The 13,534-nt window shown below is 34.2% G+C and overlaps 1 protein-coding gene across 1 annotated transcript; it reads right to left on the reverse strand.

Annotated features, from left to right (window-relative positions):
- Window positions 1-2,851: 2,851 nt before the first annotated feature.
- Window positions 2,852-8,720, reverse strand: LOC125211475 (Cyclophilin-like peptidyl-prolyl cis-trans isomerase family protein). The gene is made up of 12 exons (XM_048111287.2): window positions 8,514-8,720; window positions 7,534-7,791; window positions 7,356-7,445; window positions 6,424-6,519; window positions 5,559-5,666; window positions 5,318-5,367; window positions 5,022-5,121; window positions 4,432-4,485; window positions 3,702-3,860; window positions 3,491-3,613; window positions 3,364-3,413; window positions 2,852-3,254 (listed from the first exon to the last, which is right to left on the reverse strand). The coding sequence occupies exons 1-12, from the start codon at window positions 8,646-8,648 to the stop codon at window positions 3,143-3,145; spliced, it is 1,335 nt and encodes a 444-aa protein (XP_047967244.1). The 5' UTR covers window positions 8,649-8,720; the 3' UTR covers window positions 2,852-3,142.
- Between the last annotated feature and the right edge of the window lie 4,814 nt (window positions 8,721-13,534).

Here is a 13,534-nt window from a genome sequence, read left to right on the forward strand (position 1 = left end):
ATGTTTAGAATTTTGTTTTGTTTTATTTTAATTAAAGTAATGGCATTTGAATGTAAATTTGATGAATAATTAGGTTAAAATTTTATGTCCAAATAATGTAGATTCTAAATGTGACTCTTAAATTGGGACAGACTTAAATGGCAAAATGTGACTCTTAAACTGAGACGGATGGAGTATTAGAGAATCAAAAGAAATGGACATCAAACTTGTAACAATTTTGGGTAAATAAGAGATAAATAAGTGATCCCATTTCTTCAATGTGGACCGGAATGGACATCGAACTTCCACTCGTGAGATAAATAAGAGATAAAGAGATTCATCGTCAATTTTGGATCTGTTTTGATATCATATTAAAAATGGATCGCTCACAAAGAGCTCATAAAGGAGAGGATTATCTACTGTTATATAGATAAAATAAGATCATTATTAAGTCGATATGAGAGAAGATTTAGACATTTAACAAACTCAATTTTAATTTGTTTTTTGAAAGCTCTAAATTGAATCTCATGGCCTATTGGCATACTATCACAAGGTAACGAATGCAAGTACAAAAAATGTTTATACAATTTCCTTTAACATGATATATCAAAAGCGAAAGACCTTGAACTAAATTACCACGAGTTCACGACCATGCAAAATCAAATGGATAATAGATAATTAAAAGCAATATATACCAACGAGATATGGGTGCCATGTTTCATAAAAATCTGGTCCACAAAAAACAGTGTCAAACAGTATAATAAAAGAAATAAATATGAACATAAAACAAAAACTTAAATTCTTATAAAGTGGACATGTGTGGCGAATGGCGATAGATCATAAATTTCACATGTCACATCTGACATCGTGGCACACCATAATGGGACCAAAGGCCAATTAATTCTCTAATCTAATTTATTCATTTCAATTTAATTCTCGAGTAGGGAATTTATTAGTTTTCGAGGTTGCACGCTTGGCCTTATTTTAGTCCACTCATCGTGGTATATGTGAACCACAACTCCTACAATTCACACCTCTCTTCATACCTCTCACACAGCCTCTCATTTAATTTAAAATTTTCGTTTTCTAGTTACCATTTAATTTTAATATTTAAATAGCAAATAATTTATAATGTTAAATTCATAACAAAATAAATAAGAAAGTCATTTTATTGAGATTCAGAAAAAGTACAAGTCTTACAAATCTATACATATATAAGCAGTTTTTGAGATAATAAAAATTGTCAATATAATTTTCCTCTATCCCACTACAAGTGAGATGTTTCTTTTTGGCCGTTGTTTTGCGAATATGATAATAAATAGTTCAAGTAGAGACAAAGTAAATTAAGAGAGATAATAATATAAAAGAGAGTTGCATATTCATTATTCTCTTACTTACTTTATTTTCTCTTCACTTTAACTATTTATTACTCCCTCCGTTCCATAGTAATAGGTGCGTTTTTCGATTTCCGTCCGTTCCATAGTAATAGGGTCATTTCCTTTTTTAGTAAAAGTCAACACATTTTTCCACACATACTTTACCCTCTCTTACTTTTTTCTATCTTCATCTCTCTACCTTTTTTCATTTTTCACTTTATTCTCTCTTTACTACTCACCTAACACAATTTTTCTTAATCTTCGTGCCGAAAAGTTTTGCCTCCATTACTATGGAACGGAGGGAGTACTATTATTTTGCAAAACAACGTCCGAATAGAAACGTCTCACTTTCAAATATATATACTACTCCCTCCGTCCCTCTGTAGTAGAGGCGTTTCTTTTCGGCACGAGATTTAAGAAAAGTTGTGTTATGTAAGTTAGGTAAATGAATAATAAAATAGGAAATAAAAAGGATAGAGACATGAATAATTAAATTAATTGAATATATATTATAAATATGGAGAAGTGCAATATTTTTTGTTCTTGTTATAATTGAAGAATTGAATGGTTTTCATGGCGAAGAAGTGAAAAGGTTTTTGGAAAAACAGAATAAGGTGAAAATCCGAGTATATAGACCCAACTCATGGTCCATTTGCGACTCATATATTATACTCCCTCCGTCCCGCTTTAGCAGTCTCATTGACTTTTCTGCCCTCTTTTTGTAAAAATGATAAAAAATAGTTAAAGAGGAGAAATGGTAAATTAAGAGAGAATAATATAGAGAAGAGTCTTATCTACATTATTGTCTCTCTTACTTTACCATTTCTCCACTTTAACTATTTTTTATCATTTTTACAAAAAGAGGACCGAAAAGTCAATGGGGCTGCTAAAGCGGACAAAGGGAGTAGCTTTTGTTGTTGATAATTCAATCATCACGTCGCTTTTATTCTCTTGCTTCAATTTGCACTCCATATTTTCCTTTTACGATCGATCACTGCATGTTCCTATGACATGCAAGCAAGGATCAAGCCGACGACATGGATGAGGAGGAGGCGGTGGAGGAGAAGTCCGGAGCCTCCGCAAATGACAAGGACAATGAGGTTTTTTTGTGTTTTGCATCCCGTTGGAAACCGACAATGAAGCGCTTAACATTCTAACAAACAAAGACGTCGCAATGGTGTTTGCATGTCGGAATTCAGGGCTCCGCTGCTCGACGTTGAGTTGGAGATTTTTATTTTTTGTTTTTATGTTTGCTGGTGTAATTTATTTTTTCTTTTAAGTAACGTCATATATCATAATTTACGAGATATACCAATATTTTGATATGACGCGGTATTTCCGTTATCACTACGAAATCTTCCTATCAGGTAACATACCGTACAGAAAATTTAATATTTCCAATATTTTTTTCGCATCGATAAGTCTGTTTTTGTCCACCCCCACAGACAATACATAATGACAGCTATATCATGGTAGAAGATAGAAAAGAAGACGTCTGAGAAGCAACGAATATATTTATAAACTGGTAACAACATATTCCAAGTCATTGTGCATAATAACATGCTGTGTTTGGAAGGCAAACGCACATGTATTTTTCTTGTCAAGAATCTTGTTTGCAAATGCTACATATACAAAGATTCCAACCAACAGAAATGACATCTTGATAGATACAAATAATAATTTCTCCTGCTGATTTGGAACTACTTAAAACAGGCAACACTAGCAAGCATGTTGGAGAATTTCTATCTTCATTTGGGAAAATAAAAAAGAAAAAGAAATGGGCATTTTTAACCTTGTTTAGGCAGAAAGAGGCGATCCTGGCCTTCTACCAACTTTGCAGATCGGATCACATCCCCTGTCTTGATCTCAGATAGTGTTTCTCGCCCCATGGTCGTGTAACTGTCAACCAGGGCAATACTATTTCAGAAAGTATCAAAATGGTGTCCTAGATTTATCTATTCTTTATAATAAACCATGATTAAGAATTATTGACACTAAAGGTGCGTACCCAAAAACAGAAAATTGGCCTTCGTCGAAGGATAGCCCTCCAAGGCCAGCCTGCAAACATAGAGTAATTTGAATTGAATTTTTTTACGAAAAAGTATGAGGAATTTGATGAAGTTCATACTGCTCACATTTCTCTTGTCATAAAGATAGAAGAAAAACTGGTTCGGTGAAGAATACTCCTCGGAGTCTGGATTATGAGCCATGACCACTGCTCCATAAACTGATAGTGGAAGCACAGGCAGCTCCCCGTCCTTCACATGGAAATTTGGATGTCACTGATGGTAACTGAAATTGAAACTCGGGCTGCATTGTTCAATAAAATAGATGAGCTTGGTAAACCTGGACACTTAGAGTCGTTTTATAGAGTGGCTCGAATTGCCCAGATGGCATTATCTCGAGGGGGACTACGTATCCCTTGTCTTTTCCTAGCTTGCTGTCCGAGAGGATAGCTTGGTCAGTGCAATTTAGTTTCATACCATCGTATGCCCCTTCAACCACCTAACATAATTTTAAAAACCAGGTTGAGAATCATTTCTCTAATAAGCCGTGACTGTGAGAGATATATATGATGCATACAGATATGAAAGCAAAAAACTTTCTGAATCATATTAAGTGAACAAAGTACAAGAAAATGAAATCAAGATCTCTCCATGGTTACCATAGCCCAACTTTACCCATTTATTCAATTACAGATCTCCATGTGCGCACATGCTTATCCTGCAGAGATACGTCTTCCAGGTTTTAGGTGTCAGTCCGCAGCCAGCCATAAAACAGAATCTTTTCATTTTAATAGCAAATCCAAAGAGAGTGGTTTATATTTCTTATCTGCTAAGCTGATGTATCATATGGTAGCAGCTAGCAAAATGCATATCGAATAAGACAATTATTTCGACTGCTATTTCAGATTGTCTTGTTTTATGTTTGTATTCATTAAAAAAATCACCAAGAAGTGAAAACTGAATGCTAGTAAACAGTCATACGAGGAAAATGGCATAGTGTGAATAATAGTGCATAATTGTCACTGTGGGAGAACAATGGATGTTCGAAAAGAGAGATTCCACTACCTTACCAGTTTAGCAAAGTTCCCTGCTGTAAGAGGCGCTGAGTATCCATCTACAACAACCTAAAGACAGATTGATTTGTAAGAAAACAGCATCTCATAGATATTCACACATCTATATCTATCATAGGGTGGGGGTTATGAAGTGGTGTTAATACTGATCAAATGACTAATATGCACATATCATGAGGCAAAATGCGCCAGTTATTTATGTACGGTATATTCCAGCAGGATTTTACAGTAGTTTGGCATAGTATAAGACAGTTTATTCAGTCCAAACATTAGCTTAAAAGTGCATTAACACTGATCAAATGACTGACAAGCACGTATCATGAGACAAAATGCGCCAATTATTTATCTGCGGTATATTCCAGCAGGATTTTTCAGTAGTTTGGCATAGTATAAGACAGTTTATTCAGTCCAAACATTAGCTTAAAAGTGCATTAACACTGATCAAATGACTGACAAGCATGTATCATGAGACAAAATGCGCCAATTATTTATCTACGGTATATTCCAGCAGGATTTTTCAGTAGTTTGGCATAGTATAACACAGTTTATCCAGTCCCAACATTAGTTTAAAAGGGTATTTGGTACACCTGAAGTATAGCAGTGTTTCTGGGTTGGCCAGCAGCTGGAGAAAACGTCGAGCCATCTCCTTTCTCAATAGCAAATTCAACTATTGCTCTCCCTGTAAGCCTTTCAGAAGTTTTAAGATATAAGCCACAATGTATAAACTTCCACTCTTATATATATAATGTAAGAACTTTAATAACAGAAGCAACATGTCTTGGAAAAAGTGCCATAATATAGATTATACAGAGCATCAAAAAGACAATAGTAGAAAAAATTTCGAATAGAAGACTGAAAATGTGATGAGAAGTAAGATGATTACCTTGGGTAGTTTTTGTATTGCTCAGGCAACAAAAATGATAATCCTGGAGCCTGTTCACAAATACAGCCTTGACATATCACTGATCAATTAGTGAACATGTAACTAGTCAAACCAGATAAAAAGGCAACTACAGAAAGGATAAGTACAAATTTGTAGTTCTCTTTTTTTTCTGCGCCTCTAGCTATATTTCATGCAGTTAGGTTTAAGAATTTATTCAGCTTCTGATTGCAACTACAACTACCTGTAGCAACTCCAACTGTGCAACAGTATCCAGCGTATTTGCCAGGCCAACTGATACCTTGTCTGGGTCTTTATCCTTGATGTACTGAAGAAGGTTTTTCAGCCCAGCCTGAAATAATGAAAAGTCTTCATTATTTTCATGCTTACTGTTACCAAAATGTTATCAGCGCAGCCTTGATTTGAAAGTTTTCTAGTTTTGGTGTATGTTGCCTCTGCCACACAAGACTGATGGATTATGGAATGGAACTAAATTCCACATTTTGGTTTGTGGAGGGTCAGAAACAAAAGGAATAGAAGCTTTAGAATGCATATTACTGAATAATATGAAACAACTAACTGACACTCCCCAACAACAAAAATATAGGCACATAACCAGTTCCACCAATTTGTCTTATCTTGACAAAAGGAAAAGATAAAACCTGACTGGACAAAACCATTAAGAAGAAGTAGAACTGCTAGGAGCCTGATCTCTTGCTCGGAGAAAATAGGAAATTTAGTTTACTTAGCTCATATACAATGACTAAAATATTTTTAACCTCGGATGGGTTCTTTTTCTAAAAAATCATTGCTAAAAGGAAGTAGTTGCATGAACATACATGAGATTTCATGACTAAGAACTTAAATAGAAGAGGAACAATTTTAACCATCGTCTGCTGTTTCTAAGAGAACCCCATTAGACAGGAGAAGCCCCATTAGACAGGAGAAGCAGGTAGTAAAATAGAAGGAACTTGGAATTACATGAAAATGATACCACAGGAACACCGTGCATGGACGTAGAATCCTAATGTATAAGATACCTACCCTACAAACACAAACTGTGTTCTCCATTTGAAGTACATGAGTTTAACTTGTTTCATCTATATTACCTGTCCATCGGTTAGAGATGCATAAAGAAGTGAACCATTTTCTCTAAATTCAGCAGGCATGCTAGAAAGAATAGCTTCCTTTTCATCTACAGCAATCTGAAAACGAAAAGAACAAAGTTAACGGTAAGAACCATTGCCACCAGCATTAAAAGATAAGACACTAGAAGAATTAACTAAATAGCAATGTGCACCAAATAGCTGATGGAATGTGTAGCAATGTGTACACCAAATAAATAATGGAATGAGAAACACACATATATAGATAGATATAACTTCTTGCAAAGAATCATTTTGACCCAATTCAGTTTCAGACAGGAGTTTTAATTAGAAACAAGAGAACAAAGAAATAGAAATTTATAAGTTATTACAAATGAAAGGAGAATAATTTTATAAGTTAACAAGAGATGAAAGAAGGAGGGTTCTTAAAGCTTCTAAGATTCCCCCTTCATATGATTATGTGCAGAATGATGAATACTGAATAGATCTTAAAGAACCACTGAATGTGGAAGTTACAACTATGAAGCAGTATTATGCAGATAAAACAATTTTTTAAAAGTAATCCAACAGTCCCACATAACAAAGAGGATCAACTGAATTAAGCCTACTAGCACCGGCAAAGTGGCAGGTGAGGAAGAGAAACAACCTAACAGTCCTATACAACAATGACGCTCCACTAAATTAGTATTATCACATCTCTTACAAAATCATTATCTCTCCTTTTGTAACCTAGTGAATGCTTTTGTATAACTGCCAAATACAACCTGCACCCACAGACAAGGATAACAAATATCCAACATACCAGCGAAATTCTCTACCCATCTGGAAGCAGCTTGTAACTAAAGGAAGGTCGAACAAAACACTTAGCCCGCAAAAGACACTAAATTTCTTGTGCAGTGCACCTGTGATCTTAGAAGACAAAAGACAAGTGTTACCTTTAAAGCTTTCTTGACGTTTCCCTCCATTGTTCCAAATGGCTTCCTTTGTGGAATCCTTAGCAAGTATGATATATCCTCCAGAGAATCCTAAGAGAGATGGAAAAATTATGATTTTTTGGCTATTGAATTCATCTTAACCTTTGAATAAAATAAAAAGTCACTGTACTTTCCAAACCTGTATAGCTTTCATATCTTTGTTAGCAGGAATAGCTCTTCTCAAAGCCAGTTCTCCAGTCCGAGGAATTTTTGTCTCCGGGGAATAGAGTACCGCTTGAGCTGGAGGAATGAGCCAATAATCATGTAATATCGAGGGTATTGGTGATGTCAGTTGGAGAAAGAGGACGATGACAGCAAAAGATTTCTCAAACGGCTTCCTTCCAATTTGTACCCATGTCTTTAGGTCGGGGAAATAATCTTGTCCATTCACTGTCTCCTGCATGAAAAACAACTCATGTAAGGAGCTGGTGTTAACATTGGACACGAATCAAACAGTACATGAGTTTACAACAAGAAAAAATGAGATCCCAAAATCTTGCAAAGAATGTTTTTTTGAACAAATCAGATCATGCAAACAAGGAAGAAATCCAAATAAAATCACTAAGCACTGATCAAATTCCCAGCATTTGGCAATAACTCATACTCTCATTTTGCCATTTTGGGATGTCCATAAAAAATAGTCCCATTTCTAAAAATGGAAATTCTCTCTCATATTTTATCCACTTTTTTTCCAATCTCATACTTTACTTACTTTTTCTCCATATGTCTGTTTATCTTATGTACTTTTTTACCTTCTCTCCTATTTTACCAATTTCTCATTAAAACACATAGAGGTAATCTGGACTGAAATAAGGCACCATGAATCAAACAAATGATATTCGAGTAAAAATTCAGGCATGGAGGCGATCATGTGAACGAATCCACACTAAAATTCAATAATTCAACCAGAATTGTTGTATAATTAAAGAATTAGCGATGAATTTAGAGATTGAACTCTCACTGATGACATAGTCAGATGCAATTTTATAGGCATTACAATTACATACGATGAGTCAACGTTACTCATCCTAGTATAATCAAGGGTACAATGTGGAGAAGAAAGAAGCAATGTTAATGGAACATGTTGTTGCAGTGCAGTGAGAGAGAATGCGGACTAACCGTGGGGCCATAAGCCTTAATCGCGAGAATGCGATTGAATTTGCGGTGTGGATTGGTGGGGAGAGAGAAGCGGGTAGAGAGTTGAGGAAAGGGAAGGGATGAAGAGAAGATGGAAGCTGATAAAGGAAGAGCCATGGTGTGGTTTTGGCGCGCCTCATCCAAAGCCTAATCTGGAATCCTCTCATCTTCTTTATACCTCTCTTTTTTTTCGAACATTCATGTTAACTCTAGTTTCAGTGTTCACTTTCTTTTTCTAAATAAAAGTATATATTGATTATCCGTATTGTAACTAACATGATTAAACTAAAATGAAAACCCAAATTAAAATGATAACGTATCATCAATGAGGACCTTTGAATTTAGGAATAAATTCAATCTTAGTCTATCATGTGGCAGACTTGCTTGCATATGAATTAAGGATTGCTTGATTATATTTTATTTCGTATCACAGATTGCTTGAAACTATATGTCAAGTTACTTGTCTACGTATCTCATATTGCTTGTCTAGGTTGTCATTTAAACTATGACATAATACTCTGATTTCATATCACAGATTGCTTAGAACTATATGACAAGTTGCTTGCCTTATGTATTGCAGATTATTTGTTGATGTATCGCAAATAGCTTGCTATGGTTGTCAAGTTTAGGGCTGGCAAATCGTGCGGATTGGGTCGTTATCGGGTCAACCCGATAACGACCCAACCCAATAAGGCCAAACCCGAACCCAACCTGTTAAGGAAACCCCAGACCCGAACACGAACCCAACCCGCCACCTTCAAACCCGGACACGACTTGGACACGACCCGAACACGAAACGATACGAACCACTTTGGGTTGACCCGACACGATAAGAACACGATATCGACCTGGACACGATAAGAACACGATATCGACCTGAACACGATACCAACACGAACCATTTTGGGTTGACCCGACAAGATAACAACACGACAACAACCTAAGCACGATAACAACACGATTACATATTGCTTCAAAAAATGATCAAGACTTTAAAAAGCCATATAGCATGAAGATGTTCCATTTTAAACAACAAAACTCCAACAAAATCCAAAAAAACCCAACAAAATACATAACTTTTGTTCCAAAACCCAACAAAAAAATTTGAAACAAGATAAAAGAACTAAAGAAGTAAAAAGAACAAAACAAAAAAGAGTGAAAATACTAAAAATTAAATTAAATTTATTGAATCAAAATAAAAAGAATATAATAGTAAAATAAATTATATTATAAAATTATTTGTTGATTAGTTTTGCTAGTACATAATATCTGAATTAGCGTGTTGTATCTATAAGTATAAACTTATTTTTCATAAATTTATTCAAATTATCCTTTTATTCTAAACATTAATTGATTTAGTTTTATTTTTCACTTGGATCTCTCACGTACATTGTATTATTTCATTTCTTTCGACTACTTTAATTTTTGTAATTTGAAATATAATTTGAAGCTTGTAGTTTCAAATATTTTCTATATATTGTAACACATGAAGAAATATGCAAAGTAGGGTCATTACATGGTCATTTAATATTATTATCCAAAATTACATGAATGAAGACATAATTATATATTTTGAATATATTAACTAATATAGTTGAAGTGTCACAACCTAGACGTTGATAGCAACAACCTTCTATCGTCGAACTAGCTCTTATGTATCATTTGATGCACTATAATATATAACAGATTATTAATCATAAATTAATTTTATAATATGGGTCTAAAATTTGTTGTGGTTTATCATAATATTTAAATATATCAATTTATATAGCAATCATATAATTAAAGGATATGTTACAACTTACATGTTGGGTTCCACATGTTATCATCATACCATCTCTATTATGATATTATTACGCAAAAATAATTATAAAAGTAATATTAAAATAATACAGTAAATGAATATGAGCGACTGTGGGCGCCTATATGCCACGTATGCCTGATTTTAAGTTGTTTCCGTTTTTCAATTCTCTCTCTCTTTTTTCTCTTTCTTCTGCAATCTCCCTTCCGGCTTCTGCAATTCTCTCCCCATTAAGCTCTTCATTGCCATAACAGTAGCCTTTTTGATATTTTCCCAAATTAAATCTCGCCTCACCGTTGCATATATTGAAACGCATCATCCGGACCTCCCCCTCCACATCAAAGACCTCTTCACCGGGCTCCAAATCGGCGATGTCGAATCGACAGAAGGCATAAAGTTTTTGTCTTAATTCTTCTTTTTTCTCCAGATCTTATTCTCTTTCAACATTATGCGTAACCCAGCAGTTCCATTTTCATGATTTTTTTCTCCAAATTGAAATTCGACAGCACATCTCAACTTTTGATTTCTTGCTTCTCCTGCAATTTCAGAAATCACAAAATTGCAGAGCGAGCAATGTAAAACCCCTCCCACTCTCTCTATTCTCCTAAAAATTTCAGAAAATTGCAAAGCGTGAGACGCAAATGTCACAACAAATTTCTTATTTCCACTAACCCCTTCTTAATTTTTGCTGAGTTCCGCCAAAGCTTGAAATCAATCAAAAAAATTTGATGCGGTTGTGATAAAATCCACAGGGATGAAGTTTGGAGAGAAATTTTGGGAGTATTGCATGCTAACAAGGAACAAATTTGACAAGGAAGAACGAAAGATTAAGACGAAGAGAGTAGACCCAGTAAAAAAAAACTCCATTTAAAGTGGTCGGCGCAACTGGAAAAATAAAGTTTTCCGCAGAATATTGAACAATAATTCCGGCTAGATACACTTAATGATGCAATGGGTACTTGGTAGTAGGTACTTGGTAGAGATGAAGTGCTTCTGTGATTCTGCCTTATAGTAGAGAGAGAATATTAAGGATAATTAATTACTAAAAAAATTAATAGAAAATTTTATTATTCCACTGCCACGTAGTGGTCGCCTATCTATCGCTCATATATGGGCGCTCAGGAGATCAAATCTCAATTAAAGGATATGTTACAACTTACATGTTGGGTTCCACATGTTATCATCATACCATCTCTATTATGATATTATTACGCACTATGAAAATAATTATAAAAGTAATATTAAAATAATACAGTAAATGAAATATTGAAAATATTGTGATTTATCATATAGTAATACTAATAATTTTTCATGATCTTATCAATTTTTGGAGCAAGTGCTATACATTTGAATGTTGTATTACTATTATATGTGTTGAGTCCAACAATGTCTCATCATTGAATGACCCATATTATAATGTTAATAATTTTAGATAGTATATCAACCAATATGTATAATATTATTTTCAAAATTAAAAGTTAGAAATTAATGATAAAATATCAATGGTTTCAAAAATAATATGAGAGAATTTCCTAACAAAAGAGTGTTTTCCTAATTTATACTTTGTAAAAAAAAGCAATTTATTTGTATTTATATCATTGTGATAGTTTAAATAAAATGAATAAAAAATTATTCCATTATTATTCCATTAAAATACTATTTATGGTTATTCTTTCTAAAATTTTATCTTTTAATAAGGGTCTTGGTACATATTGTACAACAATACAAATGAAAAATGAAAAATTATAAATAAGGTCAAATTAGTCACAAAAATATGTAATTAATGATGCTATCTAATCAAAATAAATTAATATTATCCTTTTTAAAATTTGAAGGGCATTTTGTGTATACAATTTTTGCAAATTTATCTTTACTCAAAATAAAAATAATAATATTAATTTTTAACGGGTTACCTGACCCGACCCGCATCCGACCCGATTTTTTCGTGTTCTTAGTGGGTCGACCCAATAACGACCCGCATCCAATAAGACTTGATCCAAACCTAATAATTTCGTGCGGATTCGTGTCGGATTATCGTGTCGTGTCAAAAATTGTCAGCCCTAGTCAAGTTGTCGTTTTAAAATGGAATTCAAATAGCAAAGCAGTATGGATCATCCATCTGGGTGGAAATGGAATCAGCCCAAACCTTGGCTATCTTGCATGGGGGAGCAGGACCAGCGGAGACCAGACACGACACAGCCAGGATAAGGCTTCTTAGCCGAGATCTCACCCTGAGATTCTCGACAATTCGAAGAGAATGAAACAAGTCGGCTGGGGAGCTGGCGAAACATGGGCTCAATGAAACTAGGCTGCATACCATGGACGCAAACTCCTGTCCAAATATCATCAAAGCGATGGCCAGTCTGGAGACGCGGGGTCCCAAACCTGTGAAGTGATCCACCCGAACCTAATTAAGTGTTAGTTTTTGCTTTGTAAACAAGAGTAGGAGGAGGTCTAACCCTTCGGTGGCTGGACTGGCTCATACTCTTGTAATAGTCTTTCTCCGGTATGCCACTTTTGGGCGCAACCTAGCTCTGTAATTTTCATGCATTGAAATACAGGGATAATGGGCTGAAGAACTCTCCATCGAAAGGTGTTAAAAAAAAGTTGTCATTTTAAAATGACAAACATATTTAAACGACAACATACCACCAACTACAAACAAGGAATGAAATGAATACTTAGTAGTTTAACAATGAAGCAGAATCAATATTAAGCTATATTAGTCTATAAAATCATAAACTTTGGTCAAGTTCTAGTACTATTAGTTTTCAAAAACTTTGCATTCCGTTGGTTTATCCCAAACCGATCCAACTAAGATATTTTCGGTAAAAAACTTATCCCACATGGGCAACTGTGATACTGTTATGATATTTTAGACCATTTTTAAATTCGTAATAAGTAGGATAAAAAGACATATTGAAATACGGACGCATAATGATTGACATGCCTTAGGAAATAACAAACAGAACATAAAGTTCGTAAATACTTTATTTTTTACCGATTTTAAAGTTCGTGGGAAATATCAAAACATGGTCAAAGTTTGTAAATATAGGGACCAATATATAACTAATATACAAATTATAGTATTTAAAATATCAAAATCATGAGCATATTAAAAATTTTAAATATAATAATAATAATAATAATAATAATAATAATAATAATAATAATAATAATAATAATAAATAGATTTAAATCT

Source organism: Salvia hispanica, chromosome 3 (assembly GCF_029641045.1).
Source record: "Salvia hispanica isolate PSC_SH4W2 chromosome 3, Shi_PSC_v1, whole genome shotgun sequence".
NCBI classification, from domain to species: Eukaryota; Viridiplantae; Streptophyta; class Magnoliopsida; order Lamiales; family Lamiaceae; genus Salvia; species Salvia hispanica.

Excerpts from the sequence above, each read along its gene's own strand:
- LOC125211475 (XM_048111287.2), bottom strand. The coding sequence starts at position 8,648 with ATGGCTCTTCCTTTATCAGCTTCCATCTTCTCTTCATCCCTTCCCTTT. Across the intron at positions 6,520-7,355 it reads ACGTCAAGAAAGCTTTAAAG|ATTGCTGTAGATGAAAAGGA; the intron begins GTAACACTTGTC and ends TTTCGTTTTCAG. Across the intron at positions 3,414-3,490 it reads ATCTTTATGACAAGAGAAAT|GCTGGCCTTGGAGGGCTATC; the intron begins GTGAGCAGTATG and ends CTATGTTTGCAG.